We start from the raw sequence: 27,314 nt of genomic DNA on the forward strand, positions 1-27,314 counted from the left end.
TACGTTGTTAGCACGGGTACACTCTTAGTTGGCGTACGTTGTTAGCGAGGGTACACTCTTAGTTGGCGTACATTGTTATGCTCAAACGAGATTGGAGGACGCTTTAGATAAACGCTCCCACCAAATATATGAACACACGAATAAGGATGACTCCGAAACAATTGTTCAGTCGTACAGATTAACAGGACCAATGCTTTGGATTGGCCAATCTTGCGTAAGCTGGTTGTGTTGAAAACAAGGACAAAGGCAATTGTGTCTATCAGAGTTCATCCAATTGAAGAGTATATTGAACGGTACTGATGGGCTCAGATCTAGGCATCCCTCTCTTGTCTTCATGGTCTCTTATTTTACTTTCAAATCCCTTTGTTAAATTGATTTTTGTTAGCTTTTATCTAAGATAATGTGCCTTCTGTGTGACTACGCCAAAATACATAGAAACATAACAATACAAGAGAATGTACTCTTACTGTTCGGACCACCATTCTTCCTGGAAAAAGAGCCCTTCACTGCCTTCGCTTTCTGATTATAATCTATGTTTATTTATGGAGATGGCTGTGCTGTGTTTACTGATGTGTGCTGTGGGGTTGTGGGTTTGACCTGCCTGGGATGGAGTCTCTGGGCTGTGGTCGGCACGGTGACAGGAGAGAGAGAGAGAGAGAGAGAGAGAGAGAGAGCGAGAGAGAGAGAGAGAGAGAGAGAGAGAGAGAGAGAGAGAGAGAGAGAGAGAGAGAGAGAGAGAGAGAGAGAGCACTGCTCTTCACTCTTCCCCTGGGACTTCATCGTGTCTCTAAGGCACATGAATAAGGGATGAGTTTACACTCCCTACCCAGCCTATCTCACTCAGTCATTTCTCTTCATTTTCCAGTTATTGCTTTCTTATTAAAATTCAAATATGAGTGTGGGTGAGTGTTGTAAGAAGACCCTTTCTACGTTGGCTTGCTCTCCAGACTTTTTATTTTTTTCATCACTGGCATGCCCTTGTGTGTGTTTGTGTATCTTTCTCTCTCTCTCTCTCTCTCTCTCTACCTCTCTCTTTCTCTCTACCTCTCTCTGTCTCTCTCTCTCTCTGTCTCTCTCTCTCTCTCTCTCTCTCTCTCTGTCTCTGTCTCTCTGTCTCTCTGTCTCTCTCTCTCTCTCTGTCTCTCTGTCTCCTCTCTCTCTCTCTCTCTCTCTCTCTCTCTCTCTCTCTCTCCCTCTCTCTCTCTGTCTCTCTGTCTCTCTGTCTCTCTGTCTCTCTGTCTCTCTGTCTCTCTCTCTCTCTCTCTCTCTCTCTCTCTCTCTCTCTCTCTCTCTCTCTGTCTCTCCCTCACTCTCTTATCTTTCTGCCTCTCTTCCCCTTTGGCCTATTTACACACCACTCTCTCTCTTTGTCTGGGTCCCATGGGTCCTGTTGTGGTTGCAAATGTTAATTCATTGACTTATTGATTACCTTGTTAGTGTGTTTGCCTGTGAGCGTTGCCTCTGTCCTCTGTGGGGGATCTTCTGGCCCCGCCTCGAGCCACCGGGCGTGAGTCATACAGATGAGTGGATCCCTGTGGTCTGGGGGAAGGCATGGATGAATGGAGAGACCGGTTGAAACGCGAGTAAACGATGGAGTTCTGTTCTGAGTGCAAAACACAGAGAATAAGCCCATTCTGTTTCAGTATTTTTTTTTTTTAAAGCTTTGTTTTGTTGATTAGATCATTTTTACCACCTCTAGTGGGTGACTGACACGTGATGCATTGCAATGTGCACTGGGGGGTTCATGCAATTAGGCAGATTGAACTTCAGCGAGTGTCAAAGGTCAGATTGGAAAATAGTAATGTTGGGACTGGGCCACGCCCCTCTCATGTGTTATGCATGGGGAACATGTGAGAAGAGGTGATTCCAGCAGCAGTTATACCTGTATCCTTCATTTTACTAAAATACATCCCACAGCTCTCTGAGATCCATCTTTTTCACAATATTCCACTTATCTAAAACACGGACAGGTGGAAAAGGACAGACCTACAACAGGACAGACAGAAAGACAGCAATACAGACAGACAGACATAATTCATTGCGGCTTTTCCATGTCCAACATACACTTAATCATACTCTTCTGCTGTCCTTAACTCCCCGTCTCCTGGTTCAGCTGCACATGTGGATGATCAATGAAAGACTATTGCTATGGAAATGTTGAGGGAACCCCCAAAAAAAAGAAACATCTTGGAAGAGAGATTACACAAAGAGCAAGCGGCCACGATAGAAGAGATAAATCACAATTGTAGAAGACCATGTGTGAGATATCTGTACTCTTATCCATTTATCTGTGCGTGTGTGTGTGTGCATGCGTGTGTGTCTGTGTCTGTGTGTGTGTGTGTGTGTGTGTTTGTGTGGGTGTGTGCATGTGTGTGGTTGGTGTTCCATCTTTTGTCTTGAAAATGATGTACTGTTCATAGAAAATTGCTCAACACATGAGTTGACTTAGCTATTAATTAATAGAGTTTAAAAACTCATCCAGTCAATTCCACCTCAAATATTAAAAGATCTACGCTCCGATAATCAAACATTTTGTCAAATAACCTTGAGCCAACGTCCCACTTGGAGAGGAGAGGAGAATAATAACCAGATAGATAGCTTTGCGACGAAACACACATTTTGACTTTGATTTGGACTAAAATCGTAATACGCATTAGCCGTTTGGAGTGAATGTGTTAATCCCTAACAGGTCAGTACTTTAACATGAGGAATATACGGGATGTGGATGACACAGGGGTTGGAATTTCACCACATCAAGGGGGCTCACAAACCCACAACGCATGCGTTTTGTTCAAAAGAGGAGCCAGTAAAACCGATGAGCATGAAGTTTCAGAGCAGGGAGGCTGACTACGGCTGAGTGTGATGCCGGACAGGGGGGGGGCGTCTTGCAACAGCTAAGCCCCGTCCCTCTCCGTGTAGCTGAGCTTCCCAACTCAGACATATAACACAGCTCCTAAGGTCCTACAGATGGATGAACAAAAGCAAAAGTCAGCCGGGCTCAATGTTGACATGAAGGGAAACGGTTGTGTGATGGGGGTGTGTGTGTGTGTGTGTGTGATGGGATGCATGTGATCTGCGTGTTTATGTGTGTGTGTGCATGCAATGGTGTGTGAGTGTGTGTGTGTGCAAGCATGGGATGGTGTGTGTGTGTGTGTGTTGGCAGGCAGTTATGTGATCTGTGTGTGTATGTGTGTGTGTGTTTCTGTGTGTGTTGGCATGCATGTGATATACGTTGTGTACGTGCATGTGATACCGTGTGTGTGTGTGTGTGATTACTGCAGGGTGGCATAAATGAGCAGTATTTTACAGTAAGCCCCAGAAAAAGCACCAGGAACTCTCTATGAGCAACACTCACCCTACATGTATCATCAATTAGGTTTTCACGTTTCACATCCATTTATTATAGATGCATATTGCCTACCTTACAGAATGTGTATTGTGGATTTGTGGATAGTCTTGATTGCCAAACAACAGGGACTTAGTAAGCTAGCAGAAAAAGAAATAGCGAGAGAGAGAGAGGAGAGAGAACGAGAGTAAAAACCAACAAGACCGTATAAGGCTACTTTAGTTTCTGGTCTGTAAACATAAATAGAGGTGTGTGTTTGCGTGTGTGTGTGTGTGTGTGTGTGTGTGTGTGTGTGTGTGTGTGTGTGTGTGTGTGTGTGTGTGTGTGTGTGTGTGTGTGTGTGTGTGTGTGTGTGTGTGTGTGTCTGTGCATGTGTTAACACTAATGTTTGTCTGTGATTTAGACACTGTTTCCAAAGAAAACAAGTTGGATGTGGGAGTTGCTATCATCTTCACAGCGGCGCGTTTCTCCGCCAACAGTAAAAAACTAAAAACATTTCGATTTTGAGGCCTTTCTGGCCGCGCTGCCTGCCGTATCTCGTGACGTCCCCCCCGAGCCAAGGACAACACCGGGGGGAAACGAAGTCCCTGCCTGCGCGCCACAAGAAGGAACCCCAATTTAAATTGATAGTGTAATATAATTTCTCCCATTTTATAATGTCCCGAGTGCTGCTCTGCCTCCCAACATGTTAGAGTCGGGTTTTAGGTCCGTCAGACGTTCCAGAAACGGGATGATTTCTCATCCTCGTGCAGTCGCTCTGCGTTTTTAAAGGAGTTCAGGGACGGAGGCGAGGAATGCGTTTGGAAGACGGACAAGATGGGGAAGTAGAGGGGGGGAAATGGAGAAGGTGTAAAGATCTGCGGTCGGGAGAGAAAGCAGGTGGAACTGAGGGTCCAGTATGGGACTCATGTCTGAATAATGGTACGGTCCGCCGGGTCAAACTCCCCCTAAACATCACCCTGGGTATACTCCCCAATGTCTGTTTTCAGGAGAGGGTCCGTGTGTGTGTGTGTGTGTGTGTGTGTGTGTGTGTGTGTGTGTGTGTGTGTGTGTGTGTGTGTGTGTGTGTGTGTGTGTGTGTGTGTGTGTGTGTGTGTGTGTGTGTGTGTCGGGGTCAGTGTTTGTGTATGTGTCCTAGTGTATCTCTACTATAATGTGCATGAGGGATTTCAACTGCATCCAGGTCTTCCTATCCTGAGATAGATCTAGACCAGGGAGGGAGGGAGGGAGGGAGGGAGGGAAGGATGGAGAGAGAGAGAGACAGACTGAAGGACAGACAGACAGACAGACAGACAGACAGACAGACAGACAGACAGACAGACAGACAGAAGAGTGAGGTGACATGGAGGATCAGGGGGGCTGAGGGCTCATCTGTTAAACTAATTTGTTCATTCTTGCTTCCTTTCTCTTTTCTTTTCCTTCTTTCCGTCCAAATTGGCAAAAGCGGCGCTTGACAAATACGCATGCAATGTTACATTCTCATATTTGTCACGGTTCCACTGATCTAAAGACCCCGAAGAGAATAACGAGTGGTTGCTAAACCCTTTCCTGTTAATATTGACATGGTTTTACTCCGCTCACGTCGTTATTTACCCAGTCAGTCCGGGCCAGCGACCGCTCTCCTCTCCTCCTGACACTGATACAGGTTATTAACCAAGAGTCCGCAGTAGCCCTGGCTCCATGTTACGCTACGCACACAGTGTTTGTGTGAGTGTGTTTGTGTGTGAATGTGTATGTGTGTATGTGTGCGTGTGTCTGTTTGTGTGTGCGTGTTTGTCTGTGTGTGTGTGTGTGTGTGTGTGCGTGTGTGTGTGTGTGTGTGTGTGTGTGTGTGTGTGTGTGTGTGTGTGTGTGAATGTGTATGTGCGTGTGCGTGCGTGCGCGCGCGCGCGTATGCGCTGTCCACAAGACGACCTCTGATTGGAGCGTGTAATGTGGTTGCGCAGCAAAGTGAATGGAACATTGGGTTTTGATTGCTCCGGAGTCCCAAGATTTACTTACATATCGTCGATGCTCTCCAACCCAAATCCCCCGCAGGGATTTGAGAGCATAATCATTGGCTTTATACGTAATCATTGTTGTTCAGGCTTCACCAACGACATGATCAAGAGTGACAGGGTTTTTTCTTCTTCTGACCAACGGTGTCTCGAGAACAGTAGCCTAAATTGCCGACTATTACAATCCATTGGAGTATAAGAGTTATGCATTATTTTTCTAAGACAGCCATGGAGGGAACACCAAAGTGTTGTTTGGGTTCCATTGTCTTACACACTGAGGCTACATTTACATGATGACGGTCTGAACAGAAGATGCAAAAGTGGCGTCGCGTCTTGTTGGATTATTTCCATGCGTCGGACCGTCAAGCTGCTCTGGCAGCTCTAATAAACTTACAGGAGTCTTTCCACGAAATGTACAGGATCTGTACAGATAGTATTACTGAACAGAGAAGGATCTGTAATTATGTTTTAGTTTTTTCGCGGCGCAGATAAGAGAAGAAGGAAGATTCTACGCATGCGCTCAGACATTGAGGTGTTGTGTGATAGAGTATCACAGCACCACCTATCCGCCTGAAATGCATACCCAATCGAATTCCAAACGCTCGTCTAAACGCGGAATAAAAAGTGAAGACGCGACGCCACTTTTGCGTCTTCTGTTCAGACCGTCATCGTGTAAACTTACACTGTAGGCCTATGTTATCTCTGTGAAGCCACAGCAAGGCAGATAGGCCCGGCACAAGAATAGATGGATGTTATTGGTGATGCCAGCAAAAAAACGACCGTATTGCCTCATGCGAAGTTGTTCGCGTTTGCTTAACAGAATATTTTACAAACCCAATGACATATGACTTGCAAAAGTCCAGAACTGTTTTTCCTTTGTTTTTCCTTTTCTGTGGGTTATCTGGGTATAAAGGCTATGTTTTCCATTGGATTATCGCATCGCATCATTAAGAAAAGACAGCTGTATAATTTGAACTACCGTCAAATGCGTCTTAAAAAATACATAACGTCATGTGGTCGCAAAAGTTAGTGCATTAACACGGTTACCTTTTCATTAGCGGCTGTGGTTGTGAAGGGCGGTGACCGTGTCGGTTCATCCGAACCACCGTTACCGTGGTCGGCTCGCTTGCACTGCCTACCCCGCCCCCATAGCTCCACCAGATGGAGACAATCGACCTATTTCCCCGGTAGACCTCCTTCCCAGAACAGCCGTCGGATTGCTTAACCCCCCTCTCTCTATAAAAGAAGATAGAAGACATTTCAAACGTTGAATTCTTCCTTGAGGCTCTATTTGTCTTACTTTGTGGCTATTATCGTCAATTTAATCAAAATGTTTTGAGGACTTGTTTATCTGCTTTGTTGTTTTCTGAGTGACATCAGCTGCACTGTAGGAGGCCGTCAGGTTTTCTTATCATCATCACCACACCCTCAGCAGGTCCTTTCATGTGAAGCCAGGAGGATCAGTAGGCCTAGTGTTGGTGTGTGTGCATGCTCCCTTTGAAATTGTGTGTCACACCGAGAGTTTGGGCAGTTCTGTGTGTGTGGTTAGTTTGAGGTTAATATGTGTGTGTGTGTGTGTGTGTGTGTGTGTGTGTGTGTGTGTGTGTGTGTGTGTGTGTGTGTGTGTGTGTGTGTGTGTGTGTGCATGCGTTAGTGTGTGTGTGTGTGGTTAAGTCGTGGTTTGTTTCTGTATGTGCGCCCACATGAAAGTTTGTAGTTGTATCTGTTGTTAGTTTGAGGTTTGTGTTGTTCTGTGCGTGTGTTTGTGTGATTATGTGTGTGTGTGTGTGTGTGTGTGTGTGTGTGTGTGTGTGTGTGTGTGTGTGTGTGGGAGAGAGCGAAAGTGAGGGCGGGAGGGAAAGAGACAGACTTCTTGCCTTCTGCTCATTAGTCTAGTGGTGTTTAGATTGAGTGCCTGATCCACAGAGCGCCATAAAACAGCTGATTTAGGAACAATAAGAGACCACAGCATTGGCCACCAGAAGCACTAGGTAGTGTAAGGAAGTGTGTATGTGCCTGTGTGTGTGTGTGTGTGTGTGTGTGTGTGTGTGTGTGTGTGTGTGTGTGTGTGTGTGTGTGTGTGTGTGTGTGTGTGTGTGTGTGTGTGTGTGTGTGTGTGTGTGTCTGTGTGTGTCTGTGTGTGCGTGTGTGTGATTGCCTATGTATATGTATGTTTTGCAGTGCCCCACAAATCATAGTATTTCCAGCAGCTTTCATCACATGGTTTGTACGTTCATTGACAGAACATATTATATCTTGAAGAATATACAGTACTTTGTTCCTAATGATTTTCCTTATACACAAGAGGGAACAGCTGCCTGGTCCTGCTGTCCAATATACTCTCTCTCTCTCTCTCTCTCTCTCTCTCTCTCTCTCTCTCTTTCTCTGTCTCTCGTCTTTCTCTCTCTCTCTCTCCTTTCTCTGCCTCCCTCGCCTCTCTGCCTCTCTCTCTCTTTCTGCCTCTCTCTGTCTCTCTCTCTCTCTCTCTCTCTTTCTGCCTCTCTCTCTCTCTCTCTCTCTCTCTCTCTCTCTCTCTCTCTCTCTCTCTCTCTCTCTATATATATATATATATATATATATATATATATATATATGCATACATATAGGCCTGTATACAGTTGTACATTCTGCAACACATAGCCATCTGTAAAAGATGAGGGAATGCTCATGGGAAAATTGGCAGTTTGAAATGTCTTTCAACTGAATGCCTTGAGGAACTAACAACTGCTTTTCCATTAGCTCTGAATGCTTTACCCAGTGGGTGGTACGTTCTCGTTGTGGTCAGACTCACTCTCACACGCAGACTCACACACGCACACACGTACGCACACTCAAAAAATCTTTCCTTCAGACATATTTATCTATGGTATTCTCACTTTCTCTCACGCGCACACACACACACACACACACACACACACACACACACACACACACACACACACACACACACACACACACACACACACACACACACACACACACAAAGAACATTTTATTGGGTAATTGCAAATGGGTTATAATATTTGCCTTTGGTAACCGACGTGTACTCATGAAGCCAAATGAGACCCCATAGCTTTCCTATACCCCTGTGCTTCAAGTGAAAGTTGGCCCTTAATGAAAACGAACAAATTAGACCGTAAAATGCCATCTCACAGTCGGTCCTTGGACAACCATCATATTTTTAAATAGTTTTTCAACTTGACAATCACATTTTCCGCCACCATTTTCCTGTTCCTGGTCAGGGTTGGAAGGGGTTGTGAGTCTAGAAAAGCCTAGAGTCTAGTGTATTATACCAGAGCTTTATAGTCGAGGAGAGAAACTATTTACCAAAACAAAGAAGACCAAAGAGGTAACTATGCCATTATAGTCAGCGACTTGCCAACTAATTGGACCTGTGTTTCATGTGGTTAGTGTCTTATTCATGCGCTTGCATACCTCCTATGAGTGTGAGTCACCAACACTGGTCTCTCAGCGGCTGACTGTATTGGTCCTTTGACGCCGCTAACTAGCTCGTCTACAGCCAGACGCGGATGCTGTGGTCGCTAACTTACTCATGAGCCAAAGGTTTTGTCCCTAATCACTTCTCAAACCTTCGGCACTAACAGTAAACATACTTTTCGTCTCACATAGCTTCCCCCACTGGGATCAACTCATATTATTCTAAATGTTTTATTATGTGTTTATGTTGGACACAACTTTTTTTATTTCTATTCATTCAAGTAAGTCATATAAGTAATGCTGATATCATTGTATCCTTCATTGTTCATATTCATATTCATATTAGTAGTAGAAGTAGTAATAGGCTAGAAGTAGTAGTTGCTATGCTCTCTTAGTTTACTATTTGATATGAATATGAATTTTATGTCAGTCATAATGTCCCATTATTTTCTCAATGTTTGTGTGTCGTTATAAATATAAATAAAGCAAGCTATAAAGCATTTTTAATATGCTTCATAGGACCTTTTTAGTAACACGATTAGTAACACAATTCTCATTATATTAGCTTGCATTGCCCTCTATTGGCAAGAGTCAGGATTGCAACCATACCGTCGAAATCAATAATGAGAAAATGGTTATTAATTCCATGGTTATTATTTTCCCCGAAATAGCCACTATATTTTGGTGATTTAAATACATACACATAGACAGCCTATTAAATTCACAATAGTAAAGTGCATGGACGTATTAAGAGAACATGCGCTGACAATAGACAAATAAACACAGACACTGCATTGGCCTTTGGGTCGCAAGTCAAAGTCGTCGCCATATTGGAGAGGCAAAGACCGGCGCGTGATCAAATGCGAAAGTGGAAAGGTAAACGGGCTAGCTGCGTTTATTTTGTATATAAATAGCCCTATGCTGTCTACATTTCTAAACCGATTACAGTTGATCGTTTTTTTCAAGTGCTCATGAACCATGTGGACTAAAATATTAAATAAAAAAATAGTAAAAATATGTACATAATGATCAATATTTTACACCTTTAAATCGGTGTAAAAACGTTAAAAGCTCCCCAGTATATCGCATTGGTTTACAGGCCAGTCTTGCCCTCTCCAATATGGCGCCGACGTTGACGTATCCCAGCTACAGTTGTGGTCCGCACGGCGTCTGTGTATACAAGTCTGCGTCCGCGCTGACATCCATCGATGACATCGGTGCAGCATCGTTCGACTCCGGCTGCGAACCGTTTTCCGTGTGTCGTCAGTTCCGTGAACGTAGCGTACCCTCGGTGGAAAAATAAGGTAGAGGATTAGAAGGACGGGATCCTCTGCTTAGTCGATGCCAGTCGGTTCCCCTGGTCTTGTAAAAATATCCATGAGCGAGAGCACACGATCGTTGCGTGGTATTTCTTCATTTGGATTGGATATTTGGAATTGATCACGTCTAAGGAAGGCACTAAGTGGGATGCACTTAGCCTGTTATTAGCTTGCAGCGGTAGCCATCCGAACACCTTACACCAGGACCAACCCCTCGGGTAAGACATCTCTTCCATTTCCACCCGAGTTGTGCCCTTTTTTCCTGATATTCTCAATTGCATCTGATCACAATACCATCAGGAATGGGTCGTTTTACAAATATACAATAGCAGTTTCCTCCTAATATCCTTTCATTAAATAAAAAACGCAGGCCCTCTGTAAACTATCAGTTAACCAATGTCAACACAGTCTTTATTATTCCTTATTTACAATCAACACCGAACCGTTTTCTAATTCGGTATCGGCCCGTTTAAACAGCATCCACGGCGGTCGTGCTTGTGTGTAGCATGATGTGTGTTTGACAGCACCGACGTCTGATTGGCTGAGCGCTGCGCTACGTGCTGGGGATCCACCTGCTCCGCGCTGCACCTGTCTCGTAGGTGCGCATATGGATCCTATATGTGAAGGGAGGCGCTTCCCTGGGTCCACGCATCCATTCATCCATTAGTGTTTTTCTCACATTTTCACACCGAAACAAAGTCCAGAGTCACCTTTTATTGACCAAACCATAGCTATGCCTACTCTATCAGATAACAAGTATGATATGTTTTTCTATTCATGGTCTTGTTTGTTTTGAAGTACTAGTAAAAGTAGAGTGGAGCTGTTGTAAACCTGCTGTGGTTATTGACCATATTACCCTGACACCACACTGTATCCAACTTATGTATACTTATTTAAAACTGCCTGGGCATTAAGTCTTGCAAGTGACTCTCTTACAACTTTTCATGCTATCGCCTCTGTGCTCATATTTGACAACATAGTGACGGTTTTACTGGAACCACCTACTTCTACGGCCCGGGCCACAAACTTCATAGATCTAGATTGTGGCACCCCTTTCTATTTGTTTTGTAGTGTGCATGTGTGTGTACATTGGGTTTTATTCGGTTTATTCAGTGCGATGTTTGTCTTTGGAACCCACACCCTGCTCAGCGGCCCAAAAGCCCAGATAAGCTGTTCTGTTGTCCGTTGGCCCTGCCTGTTCTTTGTCATCGGACGGGCTCGCTGTTTGCCCTCGCCGTTTATTTAGGCTTCCTCTTCTTTGCATTCATAATTACGGCAAATAAATGAAAAATATCAGAGCATCATAATGCTTCCCGTATAGGTCTGTCATTACAAACAACATGGGGGAAATGCCGATTCACAAATGTGGTCGTGTGTGTGTGTGTGCGCGTGTGCGTGCGGTTCACGTCAGCATTGGCTAGCTGTACGGTGTTGAGCCGGTGTTGCTACAACCTCGGCTGGCCAGCGGCTCCCCTCTTCACTGGGATTGTGGCAGTGGCCTCGGAGGCTACTCAGTGCTGAGCCGTAACATGAAGTGTTCACTTGACCAGAGCAGTTCATGGTGCTCTCTCTGTCCTTCGTGGGGGATACCTCTCATTCAAAGCCCCGGCCATTTGTGAAAAAACGAATAATGGGAGTATTTATGAGTGGTACTCATCACAACTGTAACGAGGTGCGAGTGCAGCCATGATAATGACCTTTTATTCTCTTTTTGTTTTTCCCCTCTTCCCTCTCTGGCCTTTCTCCCCCTCTCCCTCTCTGTCTCTGACTCTCTCTCCACTGGTTTCTCATTCTCTCCCTGCTGGTTTCTCTCCCATTTTCTCCCGCTCTACCTCCCTATCTTCACCCCCCCCCCCCCCCCCCCTAGTCTACGATGACAGACGGCATCATGAGCAAGGCAGCCACCATGGAGATCCCCATCAACAGCAACGGAGACACGGGGACGTTACCCGAGGATGACAGCCTTGAACAGGTAGGCCTCCCGCTTCAAGATGGCCGAGCCCCGACTCACACACGATGCGTCATGTGAACACAAACAAGTGACAATAAGTTGTTGTTTTTTTTCTGGCCGAGTTCGCCAATAGCTGCCTCTTTTCTTTTTTTTAACGATTGTTTCCAGAATTTCTCCGTCAACCAGAAAGTCTCCATAGTCTACACGGCTGAAACCAAGCCAACTGCCAACACATGTTGAAATGTGTAATTGTATCATGCTCTGTTACAAAGTGTAACAAGTGGATTTAATCTCCATTGTCGTTTCACTGAGACAGTGAGTCGGCTGTTCTACCTCCACAGTCGTAGGCTTGTGTCACTACATCAGGGAGCTAAGGGGGGATGGGGGGGGGGGGGGGGGGGGGTGGTGGGGGCGGTAATCCACTGGGGAATGTTTTCGTTAGGAGTCCTCTGGTCTCCGTGGGAACCAGTGGTTCCACTAACGGCTGCCACGGCCTGTAGGGCAACCTCAGAGTGCAGCGTGCACGTAGCCTGTGTTTGCTGAACTCCCACCTTACCTGACTGCTGCTGGATGAATATGGGCAGATCAGAACTGAATTACCAAATGACAGTAAACGGCTGGAATCCAGTACTGCCGTGGTCAGGAATCGTGGTTCACCTTTTTAGATTTGCAAGGGTTGCAGGGGGAGAGTTTTTTTAAATGATGGAACAGGTTTTGTGTCTTGGTTGGGTGCTTGCTTGGCCTAGGGCCACACCTGGTTCAATAAATGGTTCTCGGCCACATAATGTCTTGGATCCTGTTTGAGGCTCTGTTGAAACAAAAGTCTATTTGTTAACCAAGCGTGTGACGTGGTAGTGAGGCGATGTTATCAGTACAGTCCTCCAGTATTGTCGCTCTTTAAGGAAATTGGAAACTTGCCCTGGCATCTAGTGTCTGTCTTCCATAACATGACGTGTTGGAAAGTAATAGGGCTACTAATTACTACAATGGAGGAGGAAGGCTGATGGGTCAGAAAGTGATGACACCACCTCGGCAGCAGTGTTTTTCCGCATTTTTTTACTTATTCTTCTATCTTGAGTCAGGCAGCAGAGAAAATTGTGTTGTTTTTTCAGTTGTCACAAAATCTGTTGGCGCACATCGTTGAATAAGCTAGTGGCCAAGGTCAATGATATGACCTTGGCCCACATCGTCAAGAAGTCAATGTTTTATTCCACGGTATGTTTCCAAGTTCGAATGTGTTCCCCATGAGCAATGGCGAGTTCACTGGCTCTGGATGTTAACCAGTTGTCATGGCAACTGAATCAAATGCGATGAATCGAAAGCAGAGAGTGTGTGTGTTGTCCTTGGACATTTAGCCCCTCAAAGGAATCCTGATATTCGAAGGTACTGTTCACTGTCCAAATGTTAAGTATGTCAAGGTACGGGCTTAAAGATATGCTGATCTCTCCATCCACAATCAGCACCGCCCGGATGTTCGAGATCCAAGCTGTACCTTATCCTATTTTAATTTATGTCCTCATGTTTATTCTTTTGATATTTTGATTTCAGTTCTGTTCAAATTTGTCATTGTACTTCTTCATTTACTTTTTACTTTGTGTGTGTGTGTGTGTGTGTGTGTGTGTGTGTGTGTGTGTGTGTGTGTGTGTGTGTGTGTGTGTGTGTGTGTGTGTGTGTGTGTGTGTGTGTTTGTGTGTGTTCTCACGTGCTTCATCTCTGTACAGGCTGCTAAGCTCCAGTGGAGCTTAGATGAGAAGGTAGGATACTCCAGAGACACCAGGGTGAGCAAGCCAGCAGTGTGTATTACACTCTTTGTGTGTGTGTGTGTGTGTGTGTGTGTGTGTGTGTGTGAGACACGGTTGTCACAATAACCACCCCTCTCTGTACAAATGTAGATGGCGACAGACATACAGTATATCCGGAGCAACACTGGGTTTGGTTCAATCACTGTATGAAGCCAAAGCTGTACACTGATTACTGCAGTAGGAATATGCTGAAATGTAACAAAACAAGAGAATTCCCACACAATTAATAAGTCACGAATAGTGTGGTCGAGTTGGACAGGCGGCCTCTAACTCCCATCTGGTGCTCAGCATGACTCACATTTGTATTTGTATAATGGACAAACCACAACACAATATGTGTTTTCATTACAGACTCTACCCAGACTCTGGTTTTGTGACTTCCTCAGTGTGTTTGTGTGCGTGCGTGTTTGTGTTATTTTCTTCCATTAGTGCCTTGCTCAATGGTTTGGGCTTTCTAGTAAGGACAAACCGTTGTGTATAGCTTCAGTCAGTGACTCTCAGCCCTAACTAACTAACTCTAGATGTAGAGGCCAGGACAATGTCTGAAACATGGCGATGTCTCCTATCTGTGTGTCACCTTTTAACATGTCCTGTAGTGTGTGTGTGTGTGTGTGTGTGTGTGTGTGTGTGTGTGTGTGTGTGTGTGTGTGTGTGTGTGTGTCGGGGGACTGTTCTTAAATGGCCTGGTCAGAGAGACAAGCCGGCGTGTGGGTTGTGTGTTCACTTGTGTTTTGTGTGCGTGTGCTTTTGTGGGTGTTCTTCATGCACAAGGGTGAGTGTGGACAATTATCATCTAATTGTCTCCAAACTGTCTCCTAACTGTGAACTAGCCAGTTTGTTGTGTGCTCTCGTTCAGCTTGGTGTGCATATATACGTAAGAATGCAGTTGACAGAACGGAACACTGAGTGGGGGGAGGAGGGGGTGGTCTGGGTTTGTTTACAATGAGGAAATTACAACTTCCCACCCCCACACCCATTGCAGTCTTCCTGAGTTTCGTCACTAAGTTTCCGTTGGGCTTAACCCGGTGCTCTTGAGACAGGACTAACTTGCAAGAGGGGTCAATGCTCACAGTATGGTTCTCAGCATGTTAGGAGGAAATAAAAACAAGGTTGTTGTTAAATGTGCCGGTACTGGTATCAACAGACAAATATTTCCCAAGGCTGATTATGGAAAGCTGTATGCAATAAGGCAAAACTCTGTAATGGATCTTGTCAAGTATTTGTGTTGGGTCCAAACTGGGATATAACCTCTCCCAACCAATTTATTTATTCAAAGCTAGGGCAGGCAATTTATTTGAGAAGGAGTTTTTTGCATATTATTTTTTCTCTTTAAATCCCAACAGCAATAAAAAAAAAGTGCTCGGACAAAAAAAAACAAAGAATCTTGTATATGTGGCCGTCTGGGCTGGCCTGTCATAAGCCAATCAAATCGTTGAATTCGCTAGAATGAAACGATTGGATGGCCTACTGTCTGTCTAGCTACCCGGCCCCATTGGCGCAGACCTGTTGCTAAAGCCAGCGACAGCGCTAGGGTTTTGGGGGAGTGGCTGTGGCGGGCGGCCTGAAGGGGAGGTCGGGATCTTATTTGGTTTAATTCTTGCTTACTCTAGCTGGGTTCTCTTGATTGCCCTCCCTAGCTTTAAATAGTGTTTTACGCAATGGAAACAAAATTTGCACAGAAGGTTTGAATTTAATTTCAGGACCCAATTTTGTCTGGTTCATGTTATCTTTGGACAAAAGGTTTTTATTTCAAGAAGCATGTATATGGCTATTTGCACACCGTGTATATGGCCATAAACATGGCATGTATATGGCTGTCCCATATACATTCTCACTGCATAGCAGCACTCTATCAATGAGGTGGGTTAATCATTAGCAGTCAGCTATCTTTCCCTTTGTTGTTCCTTGCCTTTTCCACTGTGTTCCAGCACCAGCCTCCCTAACCTGTAGCTGGCCCTAACCCTGCTAACCAAGTGTTTGTCGCCCCCTAGTGACTAACACTGTAACCTTCTGGCCTCGGTACAGTCGTGAAAACCACAGCGAGTTTCCAAGACCTTCTCGGCCTAATCCTGTCTACATGTGTTCCTCTTTGTCTCTCTGTCTCCCTCTCCATCCCTCTGTCTCTCTCTCTCTCTCTCTCTCTCCCCCAAACCTTCCAGGACCTGCAGCAGGTCATGGTGTCGGGGCCCAATCTCAATGAAACCAGCATCGTTTCCGGGGGTTATGGCGGTACAGCCGAGGGCATCATTCCCACCAGCTCCATCAAAGGTAGCCGCCTTGTGTCTCTCTGTGGGAAGCGACAAAGACACCACGAAATGAGCAGACTGGACCCCTTAGAACTCCTCACATCTTTCCCTTCAGTGCTCGACGTGTGACGTTTATTGTTCTATAATTTGCAACATGTTCTATTCTGGTTGTATTGGTGAATCTGGGCTTTATTTGAGACGCATACGTCATCTTATTCCAGTCTGCCATCCTGCCTGGGGCCAACACGTTTCTCTAATTCTAACGATGTTGATTTATTTCTGTTTCCGTCAGGGCCAGCGATTTACGTCAACTATGGGTTTAACAAAAGGATCCCAAACGCAGGAATAGGTGGCTCCTCGGATCCCGCTTCCTACTGTTGAAGGCTAAAAGCTCCTTCCCAAATCCTGGATACTGTGTTTTTAGCATGTGTCCAGTTTTTAGAATGAAACTAAGGACGAAAAGTAAAGACTAAGACTTGAACAGTACAATGTGTTTTGATAAGAAAATACAAGATACTGCCCTGATTGGTGTGGTTATCCCAAGCCATTTTTGGTATATCAATCTTTATTTTTTCAGGATTTGGGAAGGGGCTTTTTATGCCTTCTTGTTGTACAGGTCTTGTTGTACAGGTCAAGGCTGATGTTTCTTACTTTGAGGGGTGAACCTGTGTGGGGAGTCTGTGTTTCCACATTCCCTGGCCCTGTCGACGGCTTTACAAGTGGGCTGTGTAGTGCTGGGTTCCCTCTATGCCTTTCATCTCTGTCGGGCTCTGCTCTTCTCTGGCTGGTTTCCTCCTGGGATCTCAAACTGTTCCCCACATCTAATTTCCCCCGCGCCCTTACTTTGAAAGCGGAAGTTCTCTCTGGTCCAAACAGGAAACCATTACGTTGTGTTGTGTTTGTTTTTCTAAACCCGTTATGTGCACATGTGCCGGATTGTATAACGCTTGAGGGGGGATTCGAAAAGAACAAGATAGATCTAGAAGATTTGTTTGGAGAGACGGCTCCAGGGGACAACTGGCATGACTGTCGCCAACACAGCTTGTGTGTTCACGTGCACTCTCCTGAACGTTGTCTGTGGACCTGATCGTCCATCGTTGCTCGTGTCTCTTGTACTAACTGTTCCTTTACTAACCATTTGTCTCTCTTCATCTTTGTCCCCATGTCTGGCCCCTTCCCATCACTCCCCCCTTCTCTCCTGACATGCTACCCATTCATTTCCTGCCCTTACCCTTTCCTTCTCCCCTCCCCCCTGTCATTTGAATCACCCCCCCCCCCCCCCCTTTCATTTTAATCACCTCCATGACTCATTTCCCTGTCACTCCCTGCTCCATGTTGGTTTCCCCCCCCTGCTGTTATCAAACTGTCACGTTGACATCCCTCCTGTCACCTGTCACTCTGGTTTTCCCTCTGCTCTGCTCCTTCGTGCACGACTGCTTCTGACTCATAACTCGTCCCCATGTTCATGCCACGCTGTAATAATCGGCCTGATTCTACATCCCGACTCCCCACGTCAAACCCATGCCATGCCACGACTTGCATGTTTTGGCCCTGAACCCTAACACAAACCCATACCCCAACCCCACCCATACCCCAACCCCACCCATACCCCAACCCCACCCTTAAACCCCATCCGCCCACTATCTACTGCCCACTGCCCCATACACCGCCACAGACCTGCGTATGAAGTCCAGGCGCGGTAGTGTGCCACCGAGCTACGCCACTGCGCGACACTTAGCGCACCAATCATATGAATACCAAGGCTCCGGGGGTAAGAGTCTTAGTTTAATTAGCCGTCGAGCTCGAGGTGTGACGAGTAGCCAACGCTCAAAACAATTGCCCAGGGGACAGCGCGAAAACATAGGCCGTGCACTTCTGCATTTTGATTGGTTCAAATTGGTGCCTAATTACATCACGTGACGCTAATTTGAGCGAATCAGAAACAGTTGTAGTAACCTACGTTTACGCAGAGGTGGTGTTGTTCCTTTGTTTATAAACGAGAGTTTGGTTCCTCTTTAACCCCGTCATCCTATATTATATACAATTGATCTTAAACAACTTAAAGGAGGGCAAGACACTTCTGTTATGCATACAAGTCATTCTTCCCCACTAAAATGTTCCTATTTCTATTTCTTCATTCTTTTCCTTCTGTCCCGTGTTCAGCCATTAATTCACTAACTCGTGTGCATTGTCTCTGTTGTCTTGAAGCTTGTGGCAATAGACATGCTTTTATAACCGGGGGAGAGTTCATTCCAGAAGTATGTTTTGACACTCAAAACCTTCTGTGCTAAATCATAAGTCGCAATGTGTAATATTTAAACTAGCTTGTAGCGTAGAATTCCCTGGACATATCTGCAGTCAATGCTAATCAAAAGTTATTTCCATAATGTTATCAATAATATCACTCTTACAACTGATAATAATACTCTTACTACTCAATAATATCGCCCTTACTACTGATATATCCTTTTATTTTTTTCAGGACATTTTGCATTTAGGACAATAGGACTCGACTCTTGACAGTTGGGTCAACAAATCACAGCGACAGCCAGCTCATCAGGAGCAGTCGGGGTGCGACGTCTTGCTTAGGGACGCCTCAACACTCAGCTAGGAGGAGCCGGGGAACGAACTAGCAACCCTCTGGTTAATAGTCAACCCGCTCTACCTCCTGAGCTACTGCCGAACATATTATACAAATGCAAAAAAAGGCTAGCTAGCTTGTGCTGCTCTCTTTGTTGACTAGAATCTTACTAGGAACACTCTTTAAACCCCTCCCACTCACGCCACCCAGCCAGCCTAACTACGCTAGTTCACGTCACTCAGATGCACAGCCAGTTAGTGGACAGAACCCTGTTACTAAGTTTTGTGAATTCTGAACTGGTAGGGGCTCAATCTTACACATTGCGACTTCAAACATTTGGGGGGCCTGATTTCACGGGGAGGTGTTAAAAAGGTTTGGACTCATAGAGAACTACAACTACGGTGGCCTTTGGGGGACCTCTTCTATCATAGTGCTGGAAGGCTCATCAGGGCCATGTTTGAATGTGTTCCTGACTGCTCCCGTTCGTCAGGATCCAACATCAACCACAGCGCAAGCAGCTCGTCGCTGGCAGACGACGCCAACCGCGGCGTGGCCGTGGAGAAACTGGAGTACGTCAAGAAATGGGGCCTCAACACCTACAAGGTATTCTCCTCCTCCTCCTCCTCCTCCTCCTCCTCCTCCTCCTCCAGGCTGCCCCCTCCCTCCATTAAATACCGTTAGATGACCAAGTGTTGGAGGTCGTCAAGGAAAAAAAAATCTGTGTCCATATATTCCAGATTTTCTGTCAATAGGTGCGTTTCCATCCCCCTGATTTTATGCGAACTTTGAAGTATCTAATCAGTAAACGGTGATGGAAACACCAAAATTCGCATAAAAATCCTCTAATTCGCAAAAAGGTTTATCCGCTCGCTTGAGGTGTTTTTTGAGAAATGCGAAAGAGAGTAAATTCGCAAAATGGGAGTTGGAAACACACTTTTCGAAACAGCTGTGACGTAGCGAACTTTGAACACACAGGACTGACAGTCTTTCCGATTTCCGCATAACGACCGGCCATAGCAACCCTGCCAACATCAACGTGTAACGTCATCACCCTATTCCGCTCCAACCACTTGATGGAAACGCACCTAATTCAAATTACTTTTTTGCGAACTTTCTAAAGATTCGCATCACCTTTTAGATGGAAACGCAGCTAGTGTTTGAACTCTTGGTGGTACTCATCCATCCCAGTTCGGTCGAGACACCTATTTATCTCCTACTCACTCTGTCTGGCTGTTCCTCTTGTAACTCTCCTAGCCTTGCTCAATGCACCACCACCCTTCAAAGGTCCCGTATTATACCACCAGGTGTGAGTGGGATTGGCCGTCACAAGCCGTTTTGAAAATCGGCCTCTTCTGACATCACAAATGGGCGTGTCCACCTAGATGTACGACGGATAGATGAGCAACGTTTGCTTCAGTTCCCCGGGTAGGCTGTTGGACTGATCTATCCGTCATGCCTCCAGGTGGACCCGCCCACTTGTGATGTCAGAAGAGGCAGATTTTCAGATCGCCCTCACACCGGATGGCATTATATGTGACCTTTAAGCATTGCCCCACAATGCTTAAAGGTCAGATATTATACCGTCTCCAACGGTATTTAGCACCTGGAGCCTGTCCCACCCTCCCACCCTAACCCCGGTGAAGAGGTCCACCAGTAAGGTTCTCCCCCTCCTGCTCCCCCCCCTCCCTCCAGTGCACCAAGCAGATGATCTCGGAGCGCTTCGGGCGGGGCTCGCGTACCGTGGACCTGGAGCTGGAGGCGCAGATCGAGGTGCTGCGGGACACCAAGAGGAAGTACGAGAACATGCTGCGGCTGGCCCGGGCGCTGACCAACCACTTCTACAGCATGGTGCAGACGCAGCACGCGCTGGGCGACACCTTCGCCGACCTCAGCCAGAAGTCCCCGGAGCTGCGGGTACGACCCGGCGTTAGCCCTAGCCGCGGGGGCTAGCTGGTGATTAGCTTAGCAACGGCAAACAGTTGCCTGAATAGAGGAACAGGTACGAACTGGCCCTAGCCCTAGCACGGTGGCTAGCTGGTGATTAGCTTAGCAACAGCTAACAGTTGCCTGAATAGAGGAACAGGTACGAACTGGCCCTAGCCCTAGCACGGTGGCTAGCTGGTGATCATACAGTCGTGTGATTGTGGTAATGATAGTAAAAAATATATATATATATCGATCTTGTATTTTTATTTTATTTTTACTACCATTACCCCGACCACGCGTCTGACGGATGTCAGAAGGCGATTTAGAGTGATTTTGACTGGGAAAAGACCTCTGCCCCATCGGACGTTCATTCATTCAGGTGGGTGGTTACCCCGCGGCAAGATGGCGGCGGCATTGACTCATACGTTCAACTGAACAGTGCAGCTCAGGTGATATCTAGTCAGTATATACTGCATATCTATGGCTATTGATTACCTTAGCAACAGGATACGGTGACTTGAATAGAGGAACAGAACGCAAAGAAGAACTGAAACCACAGCATTACCAACAAAAGTCCTGCCACCTTTTGTGAGACCTCAATCTCATTAAAGTTTGAATTGTGGCTCAGACTTGGTAATAAACTACGACTACGGAAGGAGAAAGTGAGCAAACGTGTGTCCTCTGTTGACAGGACGAGTTTGGCTACAACGCGGAGACCCAGAAGCTGCTGTGCAAGAACGGGGAGACTCTCCTGGGGGCGGTCAACTTCTTCGTGTCCAGCATCAACACGCTGGTCAACAAGACCATGGAGGACACCCTGCAGACCATCAAGCTGTACGAGAACGCCAGGTGAGCAGAAGCAGGAGGGAGCTGTTATTTTCCATCGTTGCCAACCGAAACAATACAGTGAAGCAGGTGAGAATAAGGCTTTATCAAATGTATTATACAATTGCTACGTTAACCTTTTATGAGCCTTTATGAACGGCATTATGGCTTATTCCCTTGAAAGGGATAATACCATCTCGTCAAAAATGTATGATTGTTATTTTAAAGGTACTATGTGTAAGAATTAGAAATACCTTCTCAATACTGGCCCCTCCTGGCTGGTAGTTAAACTGCAGCCTGCTCAAGCTTGTGTGTGAGCTCCGTAGGCTGCGACGACCACATTCTACACTAATGTTAGTAATAATCATAAATGTACGTCGTACAAAATCAAAAGTTCTGAAAGAATGGATGTCTTTGCCATTATCGTCACTTGGTTAATTTCTCCCAGCAAGAGCGACCTAGTTCAAATATATATATATGAATCATGGCTGGCTGTTCTACGCAATGGAGAGCGATGAGGAAGGTCTCATTACAACCTGTTCAAATAGTTTCAATCTAAAGTGAAAAATCACACACTTTTAACACTTATTATTATTATAACAGTTATATTTTAAGTTTATTTGGACGACTTTATCCAAAGGAGTGCAGTGAGTAATACCCTCACTGTCTTAACAGTGTGAAGTAGGAACACTCGGACCACTACACCGTCCTACTCTCTCCTCACATCACACAATGACCACCAACCAGTGGGACTCCCCCACCGGCCAAGCATCCGTGTCGATCGTGATTCCAACGCGCCTCCCCTCGGGTCTCTCCACGCAGGCTGGAGTTCGACGCGTACCGGGCTGACCTGGAGGAGCTGAGCCTGGGCCCGCGGGACGCCGTGACCATGGCCCGCATCGACGCCGCCCAGCTGCAGTTCCAGGTCCACAAGGACAAGTACGAGCAGCTGCGCGCCGACGTCACCATCAAACTCAAGTTCCTGGAGGAGAACAAGGTGAGCCGGAGAGCTGGGGTCTCCCAGCAGGATCCCCAATCACAGGAGCGGGGTCCGCTCTGCGTCTTTCAACTCTCCAAGCCTTTCACCTCTTTTTCTCTGCAGTCTCATGATGGGTACACACTACAGAATCATTTGGCCGATTTAGGGACCGATTTAGGGCCCAATTTTGTGCCGTTTATGGGCCCGATTTACTGCCAAATTTGGAGCCCGATTTAGAGTCCGATTTCGGGCCCGACTTTGTGCCGATTTTTTGCCCCATTATGTGCCCAATTTCTCCCCCTTCCGACTCGGGTCAGCGAAGACCAGATTTGATGATGGTTCTACAGATTATTTTGGTCCGATTTATCCTGTGGTGTGGGGGATGTTGAGAGGGTTTTTTTTTTTTACAGATCATCATCTCACCATTTTGAAATCGCAAATATTAAACGTGTTCAAGATTTAGGATCCAATATCCTGTAGTGGGGAGGGAGCAGTGAGGACAGCCGAGTACACAGAGAAAGAGTCTAGTGTGTATCCAGCATTACTGCTCTTTCTTCTTCTCTTCCTTTTTATGCCCGTGCTTGCTTTCTCTTCATGTCTATCTCAATGTCACACCATCTCACTTACTTAATCCATTTCTCTCTCACTCACTCACTCACTCACTCACTCACTCACTCACTCACTCACTCACTCACTCACTCACTCACTCACTCACTCACTCACTCACTCACTCACTCACTCACTCACTCACTCTCCTCTCCTCTCCTCTCCTCTCCTCTCCTCTCCTCTCTCCCAGGTCAAGGTGATGCACAAGCAGCTCCTCCTCTTCCACAACGCCATCTCCGCCTATTTCGCCGGCAACCAGCAGCAGCTGGAGCAGACGCTGCAGCAGTTCAACATCAAGCTGAAGCCGCCTGGCTCCGACAAGCCCTCCTGGCTGGAGGAGCAGTGAGGTGGGGGGCGGAGGAGAGACCCCGCCCAACTCCCCTCCCCACCTCCCCCACCCCACTCTCCCGTCACTTGCTCCTTATAGTCACCCTCCTCCTCCTCCTCCTCCTCCTCCTCCTCTTCCTCACAGTGGAGCACAGAGGAGAGCTGGGCCCTGGGGACATAATGGCAGGCCTGACGTGTGCAGATAGGATGCACGCAGACGGCCCTGCGGACAGGACGTGAAGGTGGCAGGATAGATGTAACTATACGTAGATGTATAACGAACGGGCGCAAGGAAGCCCTCCCAGACCCGTTTCTAGGACCGAATCCCGTGGTTTTGAGTGCCTCTCTTCCCTCCTCCTTTCTCCGCTCACTCCATCGCCTCTCTGTCTCTCTCCCCCCCCCCCCCCCCCCCACCCCAATTGCCTGGTCCTATTTGTTCCGTTGGAAAAGCCCCTCAGCACTCACTCTTCACATTCCAGTCTGTTTTTGTCCATCCTATTCATCCATGCCCCCCCCCCATCCCAGTTCTGTCATTGTTGTTTCGGGCCTTTTGTGATGATCACATCCCCCTGCTACTGCTGGAAACATATCCCTGAAGCCAAAACAAGGCGAGCCATTCATCCACCTAGACATATTTCTGGTCGGACACTCAGAAGGGCCCTCAAACATACCCCCCCCCCCCCCCCCCCCACACACACACACACACACACACGCCGCATGGCATCAGAACTCTCGTCCTGGCGTTCTCGTCCTCTTGTGCCTCCCTGTGCGGAGCGTGGAAGGATTCGTACGACGAGGAAAGAAGCACTACTTTTGATTTCTGCCTGCAGACACCGAAGAGGAAATATTTTCCGTAAAACAGAACCTTGAGACCTTTCAAACGAAGAAGAAGAAGTGTGTACAGCTCGGGTCAAGTGCTGTTTTTACGTGGAAAGAAAAGGGGTTGATGTTATTGTTTGCGAACGGACACACACACGGCAGTGGTGTTGTCGAGCCCCGCTTCTCCTCAGTTTTGAACGTCATCTTTTTTTATATTTGCCGGGGTAACTTTCAGTACCACTCGACTGCGTCCTGTGCTTCAGAACGTGGTACCAATGTATGCTGACAACTACCTGTGCTCTAGTGCTGTGATGTGATGATGACACTACGGGCTTGTAAATGAGAACAGTAATCGTATGCGCAAATCCATTTACTAACTGCTGCCACACAGTTCCCAAACTTTCACAGTTTGGGAGTGTTATGCATAATATATTTTTCTTTTTTTTCCTTTTAATATTATTTCCCAAATTTGTTGAGAATGACTTGATCGAGCAGTATAGCTGGTAAAAAAAAACAACACCAGCATCTGATCAGTCAGTTCTAAAGAATAACTGTATGCTCGAATCAGAGTATGGCAATAGCACCATCTCTGGTGAAACAAGTTATTGTGGACATTCTGGCTGAGCCCAAACGATGTAATGTAATATATATATATGATGGAAAGGAACTTGGAGGAAACTGAAAATCATAACATGTTTAGGTGCCCGTCCTGTGGCTTTAGTTTAGAGTTCAGACCTTTGTTTGAGACAAAACACTCCAGTTAGTGTTCGTAAAGATTAAACAAACTGCATATTCTAACTTCATTACAATACAACTTAGTTGTTAGGGATTTACGGCAGTGTGCTCATGACACCAATCACAGCGTAAGTCAAGACACATACATAGACACAAGACACTAACATAAAGAAACATCTAAACCATAACCCTGACATTGACCATTGACCATTACTTCATGGATGTAAGATATTGATAGTCCAAGAGGAAAGTCTCGGTAGAAAGCCTAATGTAAAGGAAGTTACACACACACACATTGTAAAACAGCATACGTTTCTATGCATGGAAATTTCATGGATTTAGAAAATGTATTAAATCAAAAAAATCCTGTTTCTGGTTCATGCAGGATAGTTTGGTGATTAGGGATACATGGTGTAAAGCCATAATTATTTATCATTCATCATAGTTAATTAATTAATAGACAAGCTACCTTAACATTTGTGTCCACAGTAAAAAAAAGTGATAGGAGAATTTAAACTATTATGAAGATGTAGTCTAAAGGGTTAAAATGTATGAATTATCTTTGAACTACCTAGAAGCCCTGTTTTAAGGGGTTGTCTACAAATTCAGAAGCAAATATAGGACTCTATTTTATTGTACTTTCAATGTTTGTGTTTTACTTATAGCTTTCAGCTGTTTTGTCTCCGTGACAACTTCTTTCCCGTGTCTTATATTTGACAAGCAAGACAAGAGCTGTTGTCCAGATAAACATACTAAAGCGTAGTTACCTTCAACACAGCTATGATAGGCAGGCTATTGTTGCTAATTGTAATATTTTTCTATTGTTATTATTGGGACTTCAGAGTTCTGATTCAGAACACTAATAACTCATGGACTGTTTGTTTGCTGTGTTGCTCCTCCACTACAATCTCCTCATGCACACTCGGATGACAGTGAAGAGATCTCAAATGATACCACTGGAGTGTGTGTTTACCAAAATGTGTTTGTATTTTCCCCCCTTTATCATTATATTTCATCAGAGTTAAATCAAAATGGTGTCCGGGGCTAATTTCTGCATTTAAAATGTTGCAGTAAAACCGGTGTAACGAACATTAACTGTGCATTCATAGGTAGACTAGGGTACCATTTAGTCTAGTATTTGCCAAGTATAATAAACGTCTCTCGAGTTGATGGTTCAACCCAGCCTGGAGCTATATATATCACACGGTAGACTTTCAACTGCCCTGCATCGATGCACGACAGTGACCACGCTCCTCCGGCCGGTCTCGTGTTTATTTGCATGCAGGCCGTGATAACACCAAGTATAGAGTTTTGTATGGTCAAAAACGGACGCGGCGTTCTGCCAAGTGTGCATGGACGGCTTGGACGCAGAGGGCCCCGCCGCCCTGCTTTTGACTTTCGGTTTTATGTTGAATGTGAAAGAAGAAAAGACTGGAACAAAAACAGTTTTCAGTTAATTTCCCATTAAGACACACACATTAACGTGTGTGTCACCGTAGGGGAAGACGTGCTGGCTCCTTGCTAGCTCCCTTGTAAATGCTGACGTTATTGCAATGTACACCTTACACGGCTCATACGGCTCATGTGAAGTCTAGTTGTCGACGGCCCCACCCCCCAGGCCTGTATAACTTGTGTACTTGTACACAGCAATATTTATTGGATAAAATTGTGTTTATTCTCACCACCACACATTCTCCAATGTCACCCCCCCCCCCCTCCTCAAAATGTCCGAAGGAAACGGCCAGAATCGGAACCCTTATCGATTTTAAAATGTTGCCTATGAAAACATGTATATTATGGAAATATGGAACTCTTAAAGTGAGGTTTTATCTGTGGACAATCAATATTTTCTATTCTATAGTAACGTATGGATGACTGTACATAATGGTGTTTCAGAGGAAAAAGATGAAAGTCGCGTATCATGGATCGATGTGAGTTTTTTTGCCTTTATTCCACTGAAACCTGACTCTTCCCAAAGGAAAACAAATAAAGTACATGTTTTAAAATCTGTGGTGGAATTCATTATTCTCGAATTGCAGAGTTGTATGGTTTTCTTTTGATAAAACAGTGCTACATCAACTGGCACCCGTTTTAGGGGATAGTAGGCCTAACCTTAGACCGATTTTAATGTTTCAATAGTGAAAGAACAGTGAGAAGTTTGACTCTTTTTAGTGAATTTTTAATACTAATATATATTTAAATCTGCTACATAGACCTGCGATTAGGTTAGGTTCAAAGACCTGTGAAAATGTACAGTCTGATGGATGTTTTAAATGTCCCATCCTCTCTGTGATGGTGACCTCTCAGGTCGTTGTAGCAGCAGTGACGTCACGTCGTGTCCGCTGCAACAGGTTACTGTTTACTGTACAGGTTACAGATTACTGTATTCTTGACCAAACACCTAGGGCTGGGTTAAA

The 27,314-nt window shown here is 45.7% G+C and overlaps 1 protein-coding gene and 1 long non-coding RNA gene across 11 annotated transcripts; one reads left to right on the forward strand and one right to left on the reverse strand.

Annotated features, from left to right (window-relative positions):
- Window positions 1–987: 987 nt before the first annotated feature.
- LOC132461055 (uncharacterized) lies at window positions 988–7,003 on the reverse strand. Of its 2 annotated transcripts, none has more exons than XR_009526500.1 (2): window positions 6,391–7,003; window positions 988–1,539 (listed from the first exon to the last, which is right to left on the reverse strand). It is a non-coding gene; the product is annotated as an uncharacterized LOC132461055 (long non-coding RNA). The 2 variants fall into 2 exon arrangements; XR_009526501.1 differs by having other exon boundaries at window positions 988–1,603.
- Window positions 7,004–9,988: 2,985 nt separating this feature from the next.
- arfip2b (ADP-ribosylation factor interacting protein 2b) lies at window positions 9,989–26,903 on the forward strand. 9 transcript variants are annotated; one of them, XM_060056059.1, is made up of 10 exons: window positions 9,989–10,318; window positions 11,968–12,072; window positions 13,773–13,805; window positions 16,013–16,121; window positions 17,775–17,870; window positions 19,171–19,283; window positions 20,373–20,594; window positions 21,298–21,455; window positions 22,254–22,428; window positions 23,207–26,903. In XM_060056059.1, the coding sequence occupies exons 2-10, from the start codon at window positions 11,974–11,976 to the stop codon at window positions 23,360–23,362; spliced, it is 1,161 nt and encodes a 386-aa protein (XP_059912042.1). In that variant the 5' UTR covers window positions 9,989–10,318; window positions 11,968–11,973; the 3' UTR covers window positions 23,363–26,903. The 9 variants fall into 9 exon arrangements, with proteins under 9 accessions (XP_059912042.1, XP_059912040.1, XP_059912044.1 ...); XM_060056057.1 differs by having other exon boundaries at window positions 9,991–10,318; window positions 13,773–13,829; XM_060056060.1 differs by lacking the exon at window positions 17,775–17,870 and adding an exon at window positions 16,392–16,448 and having other exon boundaries at window positions 9,992–10,318; window positions 13,773–13,829.
- Window positions 26,904–27,314: the final 411 nt, after the last annotated feature.

This window comes from Gadus macrocephalus, chromosome 7, assembly GCF_031168955.1.
Source record: "Gadus macrocephalus chromosome 7, ASM3116895v1".
NCBI classification, from domain to species: domain Eukaryota; kingdom Metazoa; phylum Chordata; class Actinopteri; order Gadiformes; family Gadidae; genus Gadus; species Gadus macrocephalus.

Coding starts and splice junctions, on each gene's coding strand:
- arfip2b (XM_060056057.1), top strand. CDS start 11,974: ATGACAGACGGCATCATGAGCAAGGCAGCCACCATGGAGATCCCCATC. Junction 13,830..16,012: donor GATACTCCAGAGACACCAGG/GTGAGCAAGCCA, acceptor CAAACCTTCCAG/GACCTGCAGCAGGTCATGGT. Junction 22,429..23,206: donor AGTTCCTGGAGGAGAACAAG/GTGAGCCGGAGA, acceptor CCTCTCTCCCAG/GTCAAGGTGATGCACAAGCA.